This window comes from Hemiscyllium ocellatum, chromosome 14 (assembly GCF_020745735.1).
Source record: "Hemiscyllium ocellatum isolate sHemOce1 chromosome 14, sHemOce1.pat.X.cur, whole genome shotgun sequence".
NCBI lineage: Eukaryota > Metazoa > Chordata > Chondrichthyes > Orectolobiformes > Hemiscylliidae > Hemiscyllium > Hemiscyllium ocellatum.
In genome coordinates, this window is record NC_083414.1 from 13,735,478 (window position 1) to 13,759,621 (window position 24,144).

The 24,144-nt window shown below is 40.5% G+C and overlaps 1 protein-coding gene across 1 annotated transcript in view; it reads right to left on the reverse strand.

The window, feature by feature from the left end:
- LOC132822253 (twinfilin-2) overlaps positions 1–24,144 on the reverse strand; it is a 141,977-nt gene that overhangs the window by 109,931 nt on the left and 7,902 nt on the right. The window contains exon 2 of the mRNA XM_060835387.1: positions 1,445–1,522. Coding sequence (XP_060691370.1) covers positions 1,445–1,522 — 78 coding nt within the window. The remainder of the gene's footprint in view (positions 1–1,444; positions 1,523–24,144) is intronic.

Consider the following 24,144-nt stretch of genomic DNA (forward strand, 5'->3'; position numbering starts at 1 on the left):
TACCTTAGCATCCCCTCACTTTCAAAAGAGGGAAGGATGGTGGTTCATAGTAAGTTACTTGAACTGACGATAAATAGAATGAATGTTCGGGGAATTGTAAATCCAGATTGTAACTCTCCCAGGACAATACATCAATAAACATGTTACGCCATTTGGTACACCCTTTTAAAGAAAAGACAGTATGATATTTTCCCTTTTGAAATGTTAACAAAATAAAAAATTGACCTTCATTTGCATGATATTCCATCCTCAATCATCTCAACAAGGGATGCCAAAATGCCAGAAATTAAATTAGCTTACCAGTTAAAGAGTGCATTTACATCTGCTAACTGAATTTTTCAGTCAGTGTAACTCCTATTGTTATCAAATGTCACAAAACCCATCAAAAAACTAGAGAATGGAATGCCATATGGAAGCATCACAATATTTTAAAATTAAGACCCTTTAAGAAATCTGATATAATGGTGAAAAATAAATAATACATTTTGGGTGTCAGATCAAGTTTAGCATGGTTTAGAAAAGTTTTGGATATACTAAATTGCCCGTAGTGTTAGGTAAGGGGTATATGTAGGGGTATGGGGTATATGTAGGGGTATGGGTGGGTTGCGCTTTGGCGGGTTGGTGTGGACTTGTTGGGCCGAAGGGCCTGTTTTCACACTGTCAGTAATCTAATCTAATCTAATCTAAACTATTCTTTTTGCACCATATCCAGCGATGTGTCTTTAGCATCAGACCAGATGCTCCTTCCCCACATTGGTCGTCTGAAATAAGACTGACCATTTGTTCCTATATTGTAGTCTAATTGCGGAAAATTTATCCTAGGTGTTGCAACTTACTGTGGGTATGAGTGATGATACTTAAACATATTTAACTTAGAGAGATAGATGACTTTAATTCCATAAGTCTGTATCAGATATGAACACGGGTCCTCCCTTTCAACCTAAGTTATTAGTGAACACCTTTTACAATTGTCATGTTTCATTTAATCAAGGATGAATCACTACATACTAATTTCATACATAGGTATCCAAAGGGGTTTTATTTTCAAATAGTGTTAATGCATTTTGAAAAGGCAACTCAGACACTGTCCCATCAAATAGCCAGTCAGGACGGCCATGAAAATCTATCCATAACTGAGAGTTTATACGAGCGGAATACATGTGTCGAATAAATAATTAACAAGAGGCATTCTTTTCTTTGAAAAAAGTTAAATAGTTGCTCTTAAATAAAACTTGGTCAGAAGCACACGAATATAGTGATAATTATGATACAAAGGTCTTTCCAGTTGCACTTTCAAAGTTCAACACAAGCCTGAGTTCTTGCTCTTCTTCACATACAATATTTCAATCTATATAAAAATAGCAGTTATGTTCCTTTCCAAAACCAACATTTTTAATTAGAGGTGAATACAATATAGTGAATGAATAAAACAGGCAAAACTCACCATCTTTGATTATAACTTTCATAATGCGAATAGATCCATTCCGGGCCTTTGCAAAGAAGTCCTTCAGTTCCCTGGTAGCTAGGAGAACCAGAAACATGTTGATTAAATAAAATCCCACTAACTACTCTTTCCAGCAGAACTTAACAACCAATTTAAGCTTTTCAGAGACTATTTTGCTACGTCAGACTGTGTTGTGGAAACTGTGAAGTACACAGTAAAGCACCAATGTTCCGTAAGACTCCAGTATTCGATACTCTGTGTGCGCATGTGATCAGAAGAACCTGATACCACCGTGGGTGAACATAATCCCCAAATTTAGCTGGGAATGGCAAGGCCAATGGAACAGCTCAAGTGATCATTTATGATATATATATATTACGTAGCTGTATGGCATGCAGCATACTCAGTCTTCTGGTCTTTTATTCATTTAAATTAAAAAAAAATAACAAACATAATTCTTCTGCTGTGCCAGTTGTAACAACCTGCATTTAAATAGCGCCTTCAGTGTAGAAAAATATTTCCATGATGTTTCACTGAAGGATAATGAGAAGAAAATTAACAAACAGATACACTGGGAGAAAGGGAGGACTCCAGATGCTGGAGATCAGAGTTGAAAATTGTGGTGCTGGCAAAGCAAAGCCGGTCAGGCAGCATCCGAGGAACAGGAGAGTTGAAGTTTCGAGCATAAGCTCTTCATCATGATTCAAACATAAGCCCATCATCAGGATTCCTTATGAAGGGCTTATGCGGGAAATGTCGATTCCCCTGCTCCTCGGATGCTGCCTGACCGGCTGTGCTTTTCCAGCACCACACTCTTTGAAACAGATATATCGAGAAAGGCAAAAAGCTTAGTCAAGGTTGTGTGTTTATAGGTAGATTTTAAATAAAGGAAAAGAAGCAGTGAGTCAGAGTTTTAGGGAAGGAATTTCAAAGTCTATATCCAGATTTCATAAGGCTCTCAATGATCAAAATAAGTTTTGGAACACACAATAGGTCAGAGTTACAGGAATGCATAATTCTTAAATGGGTGTGAGACTGAAAACGATTACAAAGGTTGAGAGATTGGGACAATGAAGTGATTTGAACACAGAGGTGAATGTTTCAGATTGAGGGATTGTGAACCAATACAGGTCTGCAAGCACATGAAGGTTGAATAGGATATGGTCTGGGTTAGGGTATGGACAGCAAAGTTTTTGACAAGTTGTGTTTATTAAAGGTTGGAAAATTGGAAAGTGACAAAGTGCATCAGATAATTTAAATTATATTTTGAAACAGGAATGTTAACATGTAGAAGCAAAATACTATAGAGACTAGAAAATTGAAATAGGAATAAGATATACTGGAAATCTTTACATGAGATATATCTGTTTTTTTCCCCACAGATGTTAACATTTCTACGAGGACATTGCCTGGTAGGAAGGAAAGGTCTTATGGGGAAAAGCTGAGGGACTTAAGGCTGTTTTCGTTGGTGAGAAGGTTGACAGGTGACTTAATTGAGACAATAAGATAATCAGAGGGTTAAATAGGGTGGACAGAGAGAGCCTTTTTCCTTGGATGGTGATGACGAGCATGAGGGGACATAGCTTTAAGTTGAAGGGTGATAGATATAGGACAGATATCAGAGGTAGTTTCTTTACTCAGAGAGCAGTAGTGACATGGAATGCACTGCCTGCAACAGTAGTAGACTTGCCAACTTTAAGGGCATTTAAATGGTAATTGGATAAACACATGGATGAAAATGAAACAGTGTATAATAGATGGGCTTCAGATTGGTTCCACAGGTCGGCACAACATTGAGGGCTGAAGGGCCTGTGCTGCGCTGTAATATTCTATGTTCTATGCTCTACTTCAAGTCATCAGAACACCCTCATCAGTTTTCAATAAAAGATATCAATCTGAAACACAACTCTGTTTCTCTCCAGAGACATTATCTGACCTGCTGAGTTTTTCTAGCATTTTCTGTTCTTATTCTGTCATCTACCACTACTTGACAATTTATTTGTCCTTTTTCCAAGTTGTCACGGATGTTTGAAAGAATAATTTCCACTGATTCATGATTAGAAATAAGCATTTGTTATTTTTCTGCCTATGAACATAAGACATTGGAGCAGAAGACCAAAAATCCTGTCATTCAATATAATTATGCTCAACTTTGGGTTTTAACTGCATTTTTCACTTGGCCCCCATTTCCTTTCATTCCGTGAGAGAACAAAATCTATCTATTTATATACCCAGGTCTCTCAAAATATCAACATTTCCAAGTTCCATGCCTAAAATGAAAACAAAAAGCAGAAGCAATGCATGTAAACTGATGTCCATTTCAAGAAAAATAACATTTTGCCAAAGTTGGAGAGTCAAACTTGTTAACTTTAAAATGTATTTCAAACAAAATTCCCAAAATGACCAGTTTGTAAGAGTTCTAGATTGGCAATGAACTTTCATCAAGACAATGAATTAGTTAGATGTCAGTTCTGGTGGAACTGATTGATGATGTTAACACAGATCATCTTGGCAAAAAGAACATAATTTTCCTTTCTTTGAAGACCTATCACTTCTGAAGATTAAGACTAGACTTCTTATCTGCCAGAATTTTACATTTGTTTGTCTTCCTGTCCCCATGAATAAAACTTGGGGTAGAATCTTGATTTTTTTTAGATTAAATGTGGAGGCAGGCTTAAAGCTGAAGATATTTCCCCTTCTCATGAAAGCTATCCAGGCTAGAAGGGAAGGGAACAAAAAATATATCTTTGGATGACAAATTGTTTGTTTGATAGGGTCTCTCATGGATAGATCGGGATACAGATTTCAGCAATCTGTACTGTTCTATGTTTTATTTCATAAGTCTGAGGGTTGACACTGAGGACGTTATTCTTGCCTTCTGGGATACCCAATATCATCCACAAACCAGTCCAAAAGATGTTAGGAAATGGGTTTGGGGTGGTGGGGTGAAGAGTGAACGCTAAAGGAACCAGGGGATTATGCAGAATATAAGGTATGACAGTTCTTTGGATAACAGGTGCATACCTGTGGAAATTGTTGCCTGTCGTAATAATTGAGCTGGCTATTGAAGGAGTGAGATTTTTTCCTGTTCAGGAATCTGGCTAGATGATGCCAAGGAATTCTAAGAGCTACATTTCTGTGTTCAGTGACCTCTGTATCTGATGGAACTCAGCAACTTTGTAAGTCTAACAGTTTGGATACCTTGGCTCTCTGGGTCCATAGTGAACTGAACAAATAAAAGCTGGCCAGAAATGCCCATGTCCCAAAAACAATTAAAAAAAGAAGACCCTGGTTCATTTCTTCTGCTGTTGAGAGTTCACCCACCATTGCAGTCCTCGGAGCCTCATTTCTCTGGTTCTTTTGGCATAAGACATTCCGTCCTCTTCTAATTTTATGATTATTTGTTGATGGGAATATAGATGTTCGTGGCTAGTTGAGCATTTATTATCCATCTCTAATTAATACCAAGGGTGGTGAAAGCCTTCTCAAAACACTGCTATCCTTGAGGTATAGAAACACACATACATGCTGTTTGAAAGGGAGTTCCAGGATGTTAATCCAGCACCAGCGAAGGAGTAGCAATATAGTTTCAAGATGGTGAGTGACCTAGAGGGAGAATGCTAATGGTGGTGTTTCCATGCATCTGTGGCCCCCTGTCCTTCTAGAAGGTCAAGATTTTCATGGAGTCATAGAGGTCTACAGCACAGCAAAAGGCTTTTTCGGTCCATTGATCTCCACTTATCAAAATCAACCACCTAACAATTCTAATCCTATTTTTCAGCACTTTGCCCATAAGTCTTGAATGCCTTGGCATTGTAATTGTACATATACATACTTCTTAAATTTTATGAGAGTTCTGCCTTTACCAACTTTCCAGGCAGTATATTCCAGACTCCCACCATACTCTGGGTGAAAACATTTTTCCTCACATCCCCTCTAAACTTCCTGCCCTACCTTAAATCTATGCCCTCTGGTCACTGAGCCCTTCACCAAGGGGAAATGTTTATTTCTGTTTACCCTATCTGTGCCCCTTAATCATGTTCCTTCCCAAACCCCTCTACTCCTAGGAAAACAACCTCAGGCTATCCAATCATTTGACAATCAAAACTTCTGGGAGTATCCTGGTAAATCTCCTTTGCATCCTATCCAGTGCAATCAGTCCTGACGAAGCGTTTCAGCCCAAAATGTTGACTTTCCTGCTCTCAGGTGCTTCCTGACCTGCTGTGCTTTTCCAGCTTCACATCTATTGACCGTGTGCTGTTTAATTATTTATTTAAATTCCCTACAGTGTGGAAACAGGCCCTTCGGCCCAACAAGTCCAAACCGACCCTCCGAAGATTAACCCACCCAGACCCATTTCCCTCGAACTAATGCACCTAACACTATGGGCAATTTAGCATGGCCAATTTACCTGGCCTGCACATTTTTGGACTGTGGGAGGAAACCGGAGCACCTGAGGAAACCCACGTCTTTGCTCTTCTTTGTTCAATCTTGGATTGTTTTTGCTAGAGTGTCGAAAGGCTGAGGGGACCACCTGATCAAACCATACAAAATTATCAAAGGCATGGATTGGGTAGTTAGTTGGACTCTTTTTCACAGAGTGGAAATGTAATATAAGGGGGTGTAGGATTAAGGTCAGAGGGGAAAATTTTAAGGAGATGTGTGAGGGAAGTTTGTTTTTTACAGAGGGTGCCTAGAGAGGTGATAGAAGCAAATATGCTAGCCAAGTTTAAGAGCATTTAGACATGAACAGGCAGCGATAGATGGATACGGACTACATGCAGGCAGGTGGGAATTGTTTAGAATGGCATCACTGTCGGCACAAAAATGGGCGAAAAGGCCTGTTCCTGTGTTGTACTGTATTGTTCTATGTTCTATACGTTCTCTTTGTTGGGATAAGAAAACTTTTACCTTTTTTTATAAAACATCAACTTTTGCAAAATATTTTGTTTTTATTATTGTGCAAGTATGTATATTTTTGGAAAAAGGGAATATAATTCTAATTCCAGATTATAGTTTGGACATTAACCAGTGCTTGCTATTTGTTTTCAAGAGTGAGTTTTGTTTTATAACAAATAGGTTAGAATTCATGAAAGAAGACTGGTCAAATTGCCTTTTATTCTGGATAATAATACATAACGGGATCGAGGCCATTTTGGTGAATTAATACGAACAATGTGACTGCTGGAGTACTGGGGCTTCACTACCAGCATATTACTTATCACAATCATATCAACCTGAATGAGGGACAAGATGCAGAGGTGCCAGTATTGGACTGAGATGGACAAAGTTAAAAGTCACAGAACACCAGGTTTTAGTCCAACAGGTTTATTTGAAAGTACACGTTTTCAGAGTGATGCTCCTTCATCAGGTATTTAGTGGGGCTGGATTAATAGGACGCACAATTCATAGTAAAAGAGCAAAGTGTCATACATTTGATGTGATGTACTGAACAAATCTAGAATGCTTTTAAGTCTTTAATCACTTAGAATGCGGGATGCAGGTTTCGATTGATTAACATGTAAATCCCAGAACTTCTTTCAAGTCCCAGTCCCGAGATAACTTAAGGTTTTGTGAAAAGTTATATCTCAGCTCAGACCCTGCATTAAAAGTGTGAGGTTAGAGTCTGTCTGTATCCCAACCACGAGTCAGACTGCTTCTATTTTCCAAAGGAGGAACTTTTAAAATGTCACACGGACTGAATGCCTACAGACTGTGTGCTTTTTAAACAAAATAGAATGTGTCTGCAAATACAAAATCACCCCATAGAGTTGTGTGTGTGTGTGTCTGTGTGTGTGTGTGTGTGTGTGTGTGTGTGTGTGTGTGTGTGTGTGTGTGTGTGAGAGAGAGAGAGAGAGAGAAAAAAAAGAGAGTATGGGAGAGGGTCATAGAGACGTACATGCTTGATAGAATGTGTGCGCAAGTGTGACGGAGTATATGACACTTTGATCTTTTACGATAAATTCTGTGTCCTATGTATCCTGTCCCACTAGCTACTGATGAAGGAGCAGCGCTCCGAAAGCTTGTACTTTCAAATGAACCAGTTGGACTACAACCTGGTGTTCTGTGACTTTTAACTTTGAATGGGGGAAATATAGAACTCCAAGGTCTCAAAATGTAATATTCTCTATCCAGGAAATAAGGTCATTAATTAAAGTGCTGGAATTTTGGAATCACTGTACGGAGGAAAACAATATTAAAATAATTCCAAACCAACATGAGTTCAGGCTGACTAATGAACCAAACTTGAAGGACAGGCTTAACGATGACATTGAACAAGGTATCACTGAACTGACACAGATGCACTGATGTACTTCCTGCTGATGGAAAAAGAAAAGAGCTGGATTCACTATGCTTTCTCAAATTTTCCTGCAATTGCTATGTCATGAGAACAGCAAATCATAAAAGGTCATGAGAACCCCCTTGACATAGCAAGTAACAGAATATTCAAGATAAAGTTCCAACAAAAGCTAATTTTTAGAGCCCAAATGTAAGCAGATTACCCTCAGTTGTAAGATGGAGCTGTTGAGACTTTGATGTTGTTCATCACAATGCACCTCTGTTGAACACAGTTCGCAACTGAAATTGACACCCTTTTTCCAAACTTTATGCTCCAACAAACAAGCTCATCCCCCACAGTAATAGTAAATAACAAATTATTATTGTCAACGTATGTTTGCTTGTAATGAGCAATCATAGTGATTTAACAAAATGTGTGGTCATTAGAGGAGAAGTTAATAAGGAAACTTGTAGGGGTATACTAAAGAAATTGGTAAATCTGAGAATGGTATGCAACCAAAAAGGTTTGCGAGCCACTGGCAAAGAACATAAGCTCCATTCTTCACAATGGCAGAAATTGCAGTCACCTATACCACCCTCTCCTGCTTTGGGAGAACTTGAAACGCTTGCTTGAAGTCAGTGAGCAAGTGACCTGACCAAGTGGCAACAAATATAGTTTATAGCAAGTGATATAAGAACAAGGAAGGTGAAGGGAGGTAAGATATGAATCAGTTATGGTTTTGTTGAAAAGCTGAATCAGTTCAAGGGGCTGAATGTCTGTCTAGTTCAATTTTTCTATGGAACAGATTACTTTCATTCCACAATAAAATTAAATAATGCAGCAGAGTGGTTTGACAATTGGCTATAATTCCATATGTAAAATAAGATTTTGATTTTTTGCATTACTGCTGAATCCAATTTTGTGTAGAACTAATATTTGCAATAAGTATTGGACTATTTCAGTTCTTAACAATAAAGTTACTCCTTGAGTAAATATTCAGTCATTACTTGTTTTAAATATTATGGTCTGGTTATCCTGCAGCATTCCGTCATGAAACAGCTGTGCTTTCTTTGTTTGTATTTGAACCATGGGACAAAACTAGGCTGGTGTGAATTAAATATATCACTCACATATATCACTCACCCAAAATTCTAGAACTGTAAGGTTTTTGGACAATAGAATACAAATTAGTTCACTGTTAACCAAGCTTGCCAGAGAATGGATGACTCTTGACAACCTCTTTCTCTGGAAGCGTTTTTTGGATGCCTCCAGAGGCTCTTATTTAACCTGATTTAGTCAATAATGGGACTGAGATCTGCAGAACAACACATTTGTACGATAGGCGTTTGATTAGCTCATTTATTTCAAACAACCTCTGTATATACAAACACTTCAAGACATGATATATCATAAGACCATAAGACATAGGAGTGGAAGTAAGGCCATTCGGCCCATCAAGTCTACTCCGCCATTCAATCATGGCTGATGGGCATTTCAACTCCACTTACCCGCATTCTCCCCGTAGCCCTTAATTCCTCAAGACATCAAGAATCTATCAATCTCTGCCTTGAAGACATTTAGTGTCCCGGGCTCCACTGCACTCTGCGGCAATGAATTCCACAGGCCCACCACTCTCTGGCTGAAGAAATGTCTCTGTATTTCTGTCTGAATTGACCCCCTCTAATTTTAAGGCTGTGTCCACGGGTCCTAGTCTCCTCGCCTAACGGAAACAATTTCCTAGCGTCCACCCTTTCCAAGCCATTATCTTGTAAGTTTCTATTAAGTCTCCCCTTAACCTTCCAAACTCCAATGAGTACAATCCCAGGATCCTCAGCCGTTCCTCGTATGTTAGACCAACCAGTCCAGGGATCATCCATGTGAATCTCCACTGGACACGCTCCAGTGCCAGTATGTCCTTCCTGAGGTGTGGGGACCAAAACTGGACACAGTACTCCAAATGGGGCCTAACCAGAGCTTTATAAAGTTTCAGTAGCACAACGGTGCTTTTATATTCCAACCCTCTTGAGATAAATGACAACATTGCATTCGCTTTCTTAATCACGGATTCAACCTGCATGTTTACCTTGACTAGCACTCCCAGATCCCTTTGTACTTTGGCTTTACGAATTTTCTCACCGTTTAGAAAGTAGTCTATACTTTTATTCTTTTTGCCAAAGTGCAAGACCTCACATTTGCTCACGTTGAATTCCATCAGCCATTTCCTGGACCACACTCCCAAACTGTCTAGATCCTTCTGCAGCCTCCCCACTTCCTCAGTACTACCTGTCTGTCCACCTACTTTGTATCATCGGCAAACTTCGCTAGAATGCCCCCAGTCCTTTCATCCAGATCATTAATATATAATGTGAACAGCTGCGGCCCCAACACTGAACCCTGTGGGACACCACTTGTCACCGGCCGTCATTCCGAAAAAGAACCTTTTATCCCAACTCTCTGCCTTCTGTCAGACAGCCAATCCTCAATCCATACCAGTAGCTCACTTCGAACACCATGGGCCCTCACCTGGCTCAGCAGCCTCCCGTGTGGCACCTTATCAAAGGCCTTTTGGAAGTCTAGACAGACCTCATCCACTGGGTTTCCCTGGTCTAACCGACTTGTCACCTCTTCAAAGAATTCCAACAGGTTTGTCAGGCACAACTTCCCCTTACTAAATCCATGTTGACTTGTTCTAATCAGACTCTGCTCTTCCAAGAGTTTAGAAACCTCATCCTTAATGATGGATTCTAGAATTTTATCAACAACTGAGGTTAGGCTAATTGGCCTATAATTTTCCATCTTTCGTCTTGATCCTTTCTTGAACAAGGGGGTTACAACAGCGATCTTCCAATCATCCGGGACTTTCCCTGACTCCAGTGACTCTTGAAAGATCTCAACCAATGCCTCCGCTATTTCCTCAGCCACTTCTCTCAGAACTCTAGGATGTATCCCACCGGGGCCAGGAGATTTATCAATTTTAAGACCTTTTAGCTTTTCTAGCGCTTTCTCTTTTGTAACGGCAACCATATTCAACTCAGCCCCCGACTCCCTTTAATTGTTGGGATATTACTCATGTCTTCCACTGTGAAAACTGATGCAAAGTACTTGCTATCATCACTTAATTTGGCATATAGCAGATTATGATCATTTTTAACCTAGGACAGTGACATTTGGAACATTTGTGAACTGCAGACATCTTTTTATCTCCATAAGACCATAAGATATAGGAGCAGAATTGGGTCATTCGACCCATCGAACCTAATCCGTCATTCAAGTTCTCAACTCCATTTTCTTGCCTTCTCCCCATAACCGATCTGTTTACCAATTGAGAACTTCTCTATCTTTGTCTTAAATATACTCAATAACTTGGCCTCCACAGTTGTCTGCAGCAATGAGTTCCACAGATAAACCACACTCTGGCTGAAGAAATTCCTCATCTCAGTTCTAAAGGGTCGTCAATTCACTCTGAAACTGTGCCCTCTGATCCTAGTCTCTCCTACTAATGGAAACATCTCCACATCCACTCCATCTAGGCCTCGCAGTATTTTGTAAGCTTCAATCAGACTCCCCCCTTTCATCCTTCTGAACTCCATCGAGTACAGACCTCAACACGGGTTTGATTCCAACCTCGGGTGACTGTGTGGAGTATGCACATTCTCTGGATTAGTGGTGCTGGAAGAGCACAGCAGTTCAGGCAGCATCCAAGGAGCAGGGAAATCGACTTTTCGGGCAAAAGCCCTTCATCAGGAATCTGATGACACTTGACAACCTCTTTCTCTGGAAGCGTTTTTTGGATGCCTCCAAAGGCTCTTAATTAACCTGATGTAGTCAATAATGGGACTGAGATCTGCAGAACAATGCACTTGTACGATAGGCGTTTGATTAGCTCATTTATTTCTAACAACCTCTGTATATACAAAGTGCACATTCTCCCTGTGTCTGCGTGGGTTTCCTCCGCGCGCTCCAGTTTCCTCCCACAGTCCAAAGATGTGCAGGGTAGTTGAATTGGCCAAGCTAAGTTACCATAGTGGTCACGGATGTGTAGGCTAGGTACATTAGTCAGTGGAAATCAGAGTAATGGTGTGGGAGAATGGACCTGGGTGGGATACTTTTCGTGGGTTGGTGTGGACTTGTTGGGCCAAATGGGCTGTTTCCACACTGTAGGGAATCTATGAATTCTATGAACCACTCCTCATATGACAATCCCTTCATCTGGGGTAGTTTTTATAAACCTCCTCTGACCCCTTCCAAGACTAGCATATTCTTTCTTAGATACAGGGCCCAAAATGCTCATAATATTCCAAAAAAAGTCTAACTAGAGGTTTATACAGCCTCAGTATCTCTGCTTTTACATTTTTGTCCTCTTAAAATGAATGCTAACATTACATTTGCCTTCCTAACTGCCAACTGAATTTAACGTTAACCTCAAGAGAATCCTGGATTAGGATTCCCAAGTCCCTTTGTGCTTCAGATTTCTGAAAACCTACCCCATTTAGAAAAATAGTCTATGCCTCTATTCTTCCTAACAAAATGCATCACCTCACACTTTCCCTCAATGTATCCATCTGCCATTTCTTTGTCCATTTTTCTAGCTTCTCCAAGTCCTTCTGGAGCTTTTACAACTTGTCCTGTCCCTCCACCTATCTCTCTGTCATCTGCAATAATGCCCTCAGTTCCTTCATCCAGATCATTTTTAATGGAATTCCCAACAGCAAAATTCTTAGTTTGAAAATTTCACTCATCTGAAATTCAGAGAAGCTGCTGCATTGGCAGCTTTAAATGTAATATATGGTTCTCCTTCAGATAAATGTGGAGTGGCATCAATTGCAAATAAAACGTCCAGTATCAATCCCTATTTGTAATACATTACAAGAACTTCATATAATATGAATGCAGTGAACTCCTGATACATATTTATCTATCCTTTCCACACAAAGACATTCATATAAACTTCAATAAAATAGAATTAATTATCATTCTCCCAGTTTCTGACTAAGCATGTAAAAGACATTCAGGTTGCTGCAAAATTTCATCAAAAGAACATGATAGCAGGTATGGGATGGATCATCACTACTATGGAATACTTGCATTATTGTTCAGAGATTTTATGAAGTTGATTATTTTGAAGTGACCTGAACAATGAGTCGTATGCTTACATTACAAAGCTTTGAAAATTACACCATGCATTCCAAGAGCCTGTTTAGAGCAAAAACAGGCAACATTTTTTTCTGTCAATTGTTACACATTAGGTGGGCTTGTTTTCACTGGACAGGTTTCAAAAGGCTTGGTAACAATCACTTCATCTCATGCAGTGTTATTTATCCTTTCATGTCACAGTTTTGAATCAGGAACCAACCTTTTGTGATATTATAAACTTTAGAACTTTAAAAACTGTTCATAGATTGAAAAAAAATCCACAGAAGATAAACTTACACATGGAAAGAAGAAGCAATAACTCTGTTCAGAATAAACTATTAAGTGACAAGCTCAAACTTATACGGGGATTGAAAGCAATGAGCCATGTCTGGCAAAAGAAGGAAATCGAGATTACATAAACAAAAGACTACTTTGACACCTGCTTAGTACACTGGATGTTTTATTGCCACTGGATGCTAGGCCACTGTTGGAATATTGCGCGCAATTCTGGTCTCCTTCCTATCGGAAAGATGTTGTGAAACTTGAAAGGGTTCAGAAAAGATTTACAAGGATGTTGCCAGGGTTGGAGGATCTGAGCCACAGGGAGAGGCTGAACTGTTTGGGGCTGTTTTCCCTGGAGCATCGGAGGCTGAGGGGTGACTTTATAGAGGTTTACAAAATTATGAGGGGTATGGATAGGATAAGTAGACAAAGTCTTTTCCCTGGGGTCGGGGAGTCCTGAACTAGAGGGCATAGGTTTAGGCTGAGAGGGGAAAGATATAAAAGAGACCTAAGGGGCAACTTTTTCACACAGAGGATGGTACATGTATGGAATGAGCTGCCAGAGGATGTGGTGGAGGCTGGTACAACTGCAACATTTAAGAGGCATTTGGATGGGTAAATGAATAGGAAGGGTTTGGAGGGATATGGACCAGGTGCTGGTAGGTGGGACTAGATTGGGTTGGGATATCTGGTCAGCATGGACGGGCTGGACTGAAGGGTCTGTTTCCATGCTGTATATCTCTATGATTCTATGACTCTAAAGGACAAGGATGGCCATGCAGAAGAATTTAAAAAGTTAATCACAGGAAAGCTATGTCTTCGAATTGACAGTTAAGGACAAATGCAACAAGGATCAAACAAGCTACTTCTGACAAGGTGGCAAGCTGCAGACTTGCAGTAATTTAGATAAAAGGACATAAACAAAATCTTTAATAACTTGAAAAATAAAAAATCTGTATAAAAAGCAAACACCAGAACTCCATCCTTAGTAGAAATTCAAAGAACAATACCATACAAGGATCGAACCCTGGACACTTCCAGAGACAGGCACTTTTGGTTGGGATCCTGGCCAGATTTCACCATTAATCTGGTAATAGCGAAGTTGGGTTGTAAGATTTAACTTGCTCACTTGAAGGGTCTTACTTGCTACTTGCAATAAAGTTTCAATCACTGTTTCAGTACTTGACTGTGAGATTTCTTAACAAGTAGCCAAATTAAAGGTAACTTATGATGATTTATTCACAACATTTTCTTTTGGATCTTTTGTATACCTTACCCAAAGTTACATATTCAACAGAGAAAATAGATTCAAGAGAGTTAACTAAAGAATTGGGCAAGTTGAGAATGTTGTTATATAAATAAAACAAGTTTGCAACTGATGGACTAAAATATGGTCAAAACAAATTGGATTTTAGCTTTAAATAGGGAGGTGGATAAATAATTAAAAAGAAAAACCTTAGAAAGGTATGGGGCTTATCGGATACATTTTATAATGGGCACAATTATAACAAGCATACTAGACAGAATAGATTCTTTCAGTGCAGAGTAATTTTCCACTTCTACACGACACTGCAGCTTAAACTGAAACAAAAGGTATACGACTGAATCAGTTTTGTTGTTTCTTTGGATGTTAATTTTCTTTCTCTTTGTGAACCCATTTTAAAAGTTGTTGTGACCCTGATGAGAACGGAGTGCAAGAACAGCTATATAGCTGTAATAACTTTGACAGAGCTCTGCAGGAGCCATTTCTGCCTCAGAGCTCAATATCCCATCATTTCAGCTGGCTCCACTTGTAGTCTCAAATACCCACTTTTGAAAGCCCTAACTTTAGGATCTCATGGATTGTTTACCACAGGAAGCATTTCAATTTCTCTTCTGGAAGTGTCAAAATGTTGTGAGAAATATATGGTCTACAAGTGAACAAAAGAAATTATATTCAAATGTACACATGGACAATAAGATTATCAATAGAGAATTAGAGTCATACAGCATGGTAATAGATTATTTGGTCCAATACATCCATATCGATCGAGTTGCCCAAACTTAGTAACGTCCTTCATGATTTTATAGACCTGTATAAGGTCACTCCTCAACCTCCTAAGCTCCAACAAAAAAAAGTCCCTGCCTATCCAGCTTCTCCTTTTAACTCAAATCCTCCAGCCTGGTAAATCTTATCTGAAGCCTCTCCAATTTAATGATATCCTTTCTCTAGCAGGGTGACCAGAACTGTACACAGTACTCCAAAAGTGTTTTAGATGTTGATGATGCCAATGTCATCATGACATTCCAACTCCTATACTCAATGGCCTGAGCAATGAAGGCAAGTGTGCCTTCTTATACACTGTCAAGTCGGCTCTATTCTTGAAAACCACAACATCCTACTTTATGCTGTAAAGAGCCCAGAAGGTTTTCTGATCACCCCATAGTGTGTCATGACTTATTAAAGATGACATAATCTTCTCCCAGAAGAATGAAACTACAAAAGACTTGATCAGGTTTGAAGAAATCAGCAAATAGTGTCAACCAGCAAATAGTGTTACCTGAAAAAACAGATATGCTGAAGCAGCTGCAATAAAATATTGCAGGGTACCAGACTGCTCAATACTAACCTCTGTAAGCTACACAGTCAGTAGTAACCTCCATGGTCACCACAAATTGATCCTCTTAAATTACTGCACATGTAAATGACTAAAACAGAACTGCTAATACAAACTCAACACAATACCAAGGGTAGAATCTTTGAATTAGAATTAATTGTCATGTGTAGGAATACATGAATACAGTCAAAAGTGTACAAGCCTGAGCAATGTGGGCTATGGTAAAACTTATGGAAGAATCAGGTGAGAAGTTTGGTGGACCCTATCTCATGTTGGGAACTTTTTTCTGCACCTTTCAGTCATTTGCTGAGAGGAAAAGCAAATTTCTCACTAGGCATTGGTGAGTTGCCAGTTAAGGGGAATTATAGCTTGTTAAATGCCTTACTAACAGCCCAAGTCATCTCATTAATTTTCAGCTTCTTATCTTACCAAATATGCTGAACAAGCTAGATAGAGAATTCTCAACATGGAAGTCAGAGTGAATACCTGGCAACTTTAGCTCACCACTTGCTCTGAATGACTTCCATGTTGAACATTGGGTATTTCAGAGCATACATGGGCACTGACCACATACATCCTACATCCACAGAGAGGGGCATATAACATGTGAGCCAGATGAACCCTCATGGCACATCTCCAGTCCACCTACATGACGCTTCTGCACTTCATTGCTGCACTGGCTGCAGCAAGGACACTTTGCACAAAGGGTTATGGACCCAGCTCATGGACTTAATCAGGTTTCACCTCCAGTCTTTTTGGTTGCTGTCGTTGCATGCACTCACACTGAGCCCATTGCGATGCTCACAGCATCCCTGATTGCCTTGCATTGTCTTTTTGCACTTTGCCCCATCAGCTAGAGATACCAGGCTCACATTACTTCTGTCTTGCCTTGCCATCTATTGCAGACACATAAGCACGATAAGCTCCCTGCCTATCAGCAAACCTCAATTAAGCCAAGGATGATAACACTTGGTCAGTGGGTCCTAGGACAGTAAGTCAAGTGTAGCATCCAATACCAATCCAGGGACTCAGAGATGGTTCTCACTTGGTCAGCCAGAATGCTCTCTGCATGAGAGATTAGGAGTCGAATGTTGGGACTCCGCTTTTGCGTCTTTGTGTCCTTTTGTGGGCTATTTTATTCTCAGAAAGAGAGACATATTATGGAATATGAAAACAAGTGGCACGACTGTTACTTTTGGTGCAAGTGTGGAGGCATTTCATATCAATGAGCAGACAGTGGGGAATATGTTATAGGCAATATTGAGAGTGGTACAGCATTATCCTTGGTAGGAGATGGGAACCATACCGGAGACACTTATGTTAGTGGAATGAAGAAAGTCCAGTTTCCTTCTTCCTGTAGTGCTGGGCATTCCTCCAGACATCTGATACTGCACTGACCAGACGACAATCTTGAACCGGGCTGCATGATCTAGTGCAATGGCCTTTACAGCTGGTCTTGGGGCAAGAGATGTCCTATATTTGCAACCTCCAGGTACAGCAGCAGTCTGGGTCCCATTCTGCACAGCAGGGTACCAATTTCCCTGCCTGTCATATCTGGAGCAAATGTCAGCAACTGCACCAGGCAGCTCCAGACAGATACACAACAGGTTTTTAAAACTGGCACAGGTGCAATGGGGATCGGCGCACTGGCAGATATCCTCCGAGTGGTGAGCTGTTCAGGGAAAGGTGCCCGGTAAGGTGGGACTAAAATTGGACGAAAAGGAAGCCATTGGAGCCAGCAGATAGTTAATGAGGTGAATTTCGTAAGATATGACGTAAAATCTCAAGGTCTGGCAGTGAGAATCTCTCCAAAAATCTTAGCCAAAAAGAAATGTTAGATGCAGCACCATGTTTCTAACATCTTATGCAAATTTGGATCTTTGTGCAGCTGATCTACAGTTTTACTTTTAACACTGTGGAGATGCACATTGATCAAGTACAGGGTTCATGTAGGTTATAGGGCAAGGAATAATTGGAGCAAGGACTTAATCATAATTAACTTCACATTTTAACACTAGAAATCTTGTCTGTATATAGTTCTATTAAATGTTTGCCATTGATAGGAAAGTGTAATTACAGTGTGAAGTTATGCATTGTTACAAGTTTACAGAATGTCCCGTTACAAATAAGGATTTAACATTAAAAAAGTTAACAGAAAATATAGATGCCTAGGAATGAAATTATGTCTTAAAGTTTACACATTAAAATTTCAACATCGCTGTCTTATCTCAGCTTCATCTCTAGCTTTTCTTTAGAATAAGTTTCTTGTTTTATCTGCTTGAGGACTTGTTTCAGTTGTTATAGAAACCACCTTTTTCACTATTATAACTACTAATTTCTGATTTACCGTTCAGAAATTATTTCAAGAAAATCATGAAATGCTCTATAACAATATTCAGAATTCTATCTACTGTACACATACTATAGGAACAGAACTAACAATTTATGTAACCACAAAATAACTTAAATCCAGCATGTTTATAAGATTGCTACATAGTTTTCTCTTCATTCATTTCCTCCACCCTCCCACATTGAGCCCCTGACTAAAAGAGAGCCAAATTCTGTCTTGAACACGTGGCAATGCTGCTTTTGTGTAACTGGACACTGGGTGGGGTCATTTCCTCTCCCTTCTTTTGAATACTTAGACCTTTCCCTGCTTTTAACTGTACAGTCAAGATGAAAAAAAATAAATACACACATATATTGAATGTATCAACAAACTGAAGTGCTCAATTCTGGAGGAAGTATTCATGCACCCTACAGGCACCTGCTCTACAACTGCCAATACTATGTACTGGTAACACTGAGTTAAATCATATTTCACAAGAGGAGTGGAAAAATAAATGCCTCAATAGAACAGGACAATGATTTTGCCAAGCAATTGAGCCAACAGCACAAACATTTAAAAAAAAACATTTGAGTATATTCCTTTACAGCTGCACTCATAATTAGATTAGATTAACCTCCCGATAGTATGGAAACAGGCCCTTTGGCCCAACAAGTCCACGCCGACCCTCCGAAGAGCAACCCACACCTCCTACATTTACTGCTGACTAATCCACCTAACACTACGGGTAACTTAACTTGGCCAATTCACCTAACCTGCACATCTTTGGACTGTGGGAGAAAATCGGAGCACCCGGAGGAAACCACGGGAGAATGTGCAAACTCCACACAGACAATTGCCCGAGGCAGGAATTGAACCCAGGTCTCTGGCGTTTTGAGGCAACAGTGCTAACCAATGAGCCACCGTGCCGCCATGAGAACTGCAGTAAAATTGCAGTCCCATAAAACATAAAGATACACAGATAAGTCGCAGATTGCAAGTTCTCAATGTGTTACCAGTACATAGTATTGGCAGTTGTAGTGCAGGCGCCTGTAAGGGTGCATGAATACTTTCTCCAGAACTGAGCACTTCAGTTTGTTGTTCTGTGATGTACTCGTTAAGTAACATTGCACCTTCAGGGAAAAACATTGTGGTCAGCTGTATAGAGTGCCATAATCTTACCAATACTGTTGCAGAATAGAATAAACTTTCTACTTAAAGCATTTGAAACTGGTGAAGTCAATATTGAGGCCATTGGGCTGTAAGCTCCCCAGGCGAAGTATAAGGTGTTGTTCCCCCCAGCTTATGTTTGGCCTCACTCTGACAGTGGAGGAGGCCAAGAATAGACATGTCACTGGGAGGGGGGATTAAATGGATGGCAACTGGAAGGTCAGGTTGGTTGATACATGCAGAGTGCAGATGCTCTGCGAACTGGTCCCTGAATCTGCGTTTGCTCTCCCCAACATACATGAAACCACATTAGGAGCAACACATGCAAGAGATCAGGTTGCATGAAGTACAAGTGAATTTTGCTGGATCTGGAAGGACTGTTTGGGGCTTTGGACAAAGGTGAAAGTGGAGGTTTAGGGGCAGGTGTGGCACCTCCAGTGATTGCAGAGAAAGGTATCAGATATGCTGGAGAAATTGGTGGGGAGTGTGGAGTTGACGAGGGAGCCAGAGACTGAAAGATCCCTGCGGAAAGCTGTTGGGATGAGGGAAAGGAAATATCTTTTTGATGGTGGGTCCTGATTGTAGTTGGTGGAAATGTCGGAGGATGATGTGTTGGCGGGGTGGTACATGAGGACTGAGGGGACTCCATCCTTATTGTTTTTGAGGAGGGGGTTGAGGGCAGAAGTGTGGTAGATGGAGGAGATGCGGTTAAGGACATCCTCAATTACTGAGTTGGGGGGGGGGGGGGGGGGGAGGATTTACAGTTTCTAAAGTAGGAGGATATCTGGGATGTCCCGGAATAGAACGCCTCATCCTGGGACCAGTGCAGCGAAGAAATTGTGAATTATCAGATAGCATTTTAGGAGGAGGGTGGGTGAGAACAGGTGTACTTGAAGTAGTTGTAGGAATTAGTAGATTTGAAATGGATGTCAGAGGTGAGTCGGTTTCCAGAGGTGGTGGAGACAGAGAGGTCCAGGAATGGGAGGGAGGTGTTGGAAGTGACCCAGGTGTATTTGAGGGTGGGATGGAAGGCGTTAGCAAACTTGATCAACAATGGAGTTTCTCGTTGAAACACAAGGCAGCACTGATGCAGTCATCAATATAATTGAGGAAGAGGTGAGGGATGTGCCGGTATAGTTGTGGAAGAGGAACAAAGAGGAAGGCATAGCTCGGGCCCATGTGGGTGCTCATGACCATTTCTTTGGTTTGTAGAAAGTGGGGAGAATCAAAGGAAAACTGGTTGAGGGTGAGGACCAGTTCTGTCAAGCGAATGAGAATGTCAGTGGAGATGTACTGGTTGGGCCTACAGGAGAGGAAGAAGCTGAGGGCTTTTAGGCCCTACTTGTGGGGATACAGGTGTAAAGGGGCCTGTATGTCAATGATGAAAATGAGGTGTTAGGGGCTGGGGATTTGAAAGCTTTGGAAAAGGTGGAAAGCATGGGTTGCATCACGAATGTAGTTAGGGAGTTCCTGGACCAAAGGAGAAAGAACAGAGTTGAGGTAAGAGGAGATGAGCTTAGTGGGGCAGGAGCAGGCAGAGACAATGGGTCGAATGAGTCAGCTGGGTTTATGGGTTTTGGGTAGGAGTTAGTAACAGATGGTGTGAGGTTGGGGAACATCAAGTTGGAAGCTGTGGTTGAGAGAACTCTCGAAGCCATGAAGTTGTTGATGGTCTGGAAGATGATGACTTGGTGATCAGCGGTTGGGTCATATTGGGGGGACAGTACAAGAAGATGTCAGAGAGTTGACTTCTAGCCTCAGGGATACAGAAGTCAGTTCGCCATACTACAACTGTGTCTTCCTTATCTATGGAGAGAGAAACAGAGTTATGTGTTGAGTCTGGTATGACTTCATTTCTGACTTGAACCTGGAACTTTAGTCCAGAATTGGAACACTACCAGTGTACAATCATTCCATGTAAATAGATTTAATTAATATCCTTAGGGTGAATAATATTGTCAGATATTTTGACCTTTTAGAATAGACAGAAGGATTTTAGCAATAAAGGAAATCATAATACATGGATTTATTGGCCACTTAAACAGATTACACAACTGTGTTTCTTTTTAGATCTTCACGCATCGATTGCCAATGCATAAGCCTATGCTCAGCTTGCTGCCTTTCTACGTTCAGTGCATCTTCATGTTACCTCTCCCTGAGGTTATCCTCATCAATATCAAACATAAATGGGGCAGCATAGCGGCTCAGTGGTTAGCATTACTGCCTCACAGCACTAGGGACCCGGGTTTGATTCCAGCCTTGGGTGATTGTCTGAGTGGAGTTCCATGTTCTCTCTGTGTCTGCGTGGGTTTCGGCAGGTGCTTTGGTTTCCTCCCATGGTCCAAAGATGTGCAGGTTAGGTGTATTGGTCATGGTAAATTCATGGTTACAGTTACAGAGAAGGGAGCTAGGATGCTCTTCAGAGGATTGTACAGACTCAATAGGCTTAAGGGCTCTTTCCACACTGCAGGGATTCTAGAATCCCAACACTAGCAGGTACCTCTCTGATCCAAATGTAGGTCGCTTAGGTAGCAAAGACTTACATGTCAGGACACAATGACAACTATCATTTAAAGGCTGCTAAAAGGACATTTTGCATCCATTGACTGGCACCCGATTACAGACTAAACAAAGCCGCACATCAGGGCCATTCGGTTGCTTTCTTAGTGCTTGCACACTTAGGGCCCACCTGTAATGCTTACATGTATCCTTCCCTTTCCATATCATGCATTGGTGCTGCAGCCAGAGCACATTTATTTCACTGGACAACATGTCAGCAACTGGTTACCAGCTAGTCCTCCATCTGGACAAAGTTCCAAGTGGACAAATCAGGTGTTGACCCTGTCGTGGGGGTCACAGTATTGTCAGTCACAAGCACAATCCTGGGACTTAACAGCTGGGTTTCCCAGTCAGGAATGTAGGGCCAATACCAGTATTCAGAAGAATCGCATATAGTCAGTTAGGGAACTACAAATACAGCAATCAGGGATCTGGTCAGTCTATCTAAAGGCTGTTCATTGAAGTTGGTCAGGGATAGTTCATGAGAAGACTTTGGTAAGATGTGGTGAAAAGTCACACTGGACATCGCAGTTAGAATCCTTCCAAAAAACTCTATCCAACTCACATGTAGCCAAAAAATATATATGATTCAACCCTTTATCTCTGCTGCTATAATTGGAAATCAGTTTCACATGTCTATAATTCTCTATGTGAAGAATTTCATCACATTTGTCCCTAAATGATCTTTTACCAGTCTAAACCTGGGTCAGCGTTTCAGTTTTAAATTAAAGCAATATTTCATATTAATTTTTTCAATATTCTTCCTCCTTAAACCATTGATTTTCATTATAATGTTTAGAAGAAACTTGGTCTTCACAGGTTAATTTGCCCAAATAGAAAACAATAGTGTGTCTGCGGCTTAACTGAAATTATGGGGCAAAACTCAAAAACAGCAAGCAACCAACTATGTAGTTATAGTATTTTTATTGATAAATCTAAATACATCTGGAAGCTTCACAAGCAAAGGAAAGAATATGACGATTGCAAAATGGTGCACACGGCTCAGTTTTCATTTGCTCTCCTTTAAGATAGCAGTGATGCACACTCTAAGAGTAAACAATAAGTCTAAAGTACAAATGTAATGTTGTGTGCAAATTAATTTTACATAGTTCTAAGAATGCTACCAGGAATAAGAGTAGGCAAATATTATGAACACATGAAATCCAAACGCTTGACTGAACAATGAAAATGATTAATTCCAGTCAAGTAAATTTTACAGTTCCTTTGAGAAATCCCAGTAGTTAATTAAAATTATTCACATATAATTTCATTACAGGTTTGCTATTCCCAGGTGCCTTAGCACCAGCTGCACCTGGCTGGTAAAATTTGAAGCAGGGCAACAATTTTGGGGGCTGGGGGCGAATATAATACACAATCTTTACATTGAGCCTTGTGAGATCAGTGAGACGCTATTATTTACTTACTACATTTTTAACATAAAGCAAGCTGGGTGTTCTTTCTCAAGTTAATTATTAAGCAGACCGCACACTGGGGAGTGATGATTCTCCTTCCTGGATCACATTCCGAGAATGAAATTATCTCCTGGCACATTTATGTTCAATGCGCCTTTTGATTGTGAGAGCCTTAAAGACATAGTTAAATTACAAAGAAAAACAACACCCTCTCCATACACTCAAATGGTACTTATTAAAACAAAATACTAAAACTTCTGACAAAACAAACTTCTTTAGGTGGAAGTAAGTATTGCAGATGCTAGAGATTAGAGCCAAGAGTGTGGTGCTGGAAAAGTACAGGTGGTCAGGATGCATCCGGGGAACTGGAAAATCAACAGCTTGGGCAAAAGCCCTTCATCAGGGAGCCCTTCACCATCCCTGATGAAGGGCTTTTGCCTGAAATATCGATTTTCCTGCTCCTCGGATGCTGCCTGACTGGCTGCGCTTTTCCAACGCCACACTCTTGGCTCTACACTTCTTTGGGTCTCAAATAGAAGTGCCAAAAGAGTCACCTGTTTTTAAACTGGGTGCAAAGGTTATAAAACCTGTCTGGAAAAATGTCTAATAGTTTGGTTGAAAGATCTATTCTCTGGCGTTTTGCTTCAGGGTGGTGCTTTAGTGTTTCAAAGGAACTGGACTCAACCAGATTCACTTTTGCTTGCAAGCAGCAAGGTGCTTGCTTCAATGTTCTCCCTGAGCTAGATGGAGAGTCTGTACATACCAAGTGTGCCGATATACTGCCGCCCTGTTCTGGAAGTTTGTGCTAACCACAGCCTTCAGAGGTCCGTGCAGTGACAGACATAAAATAGCTTGTTAGGTCTAGAAATTATCCAGTTAGTCTTGCAATGGATGGATTCTACTCCTGCTTTGACACAGTCAGCTTGGAAAATGTGTGTTGT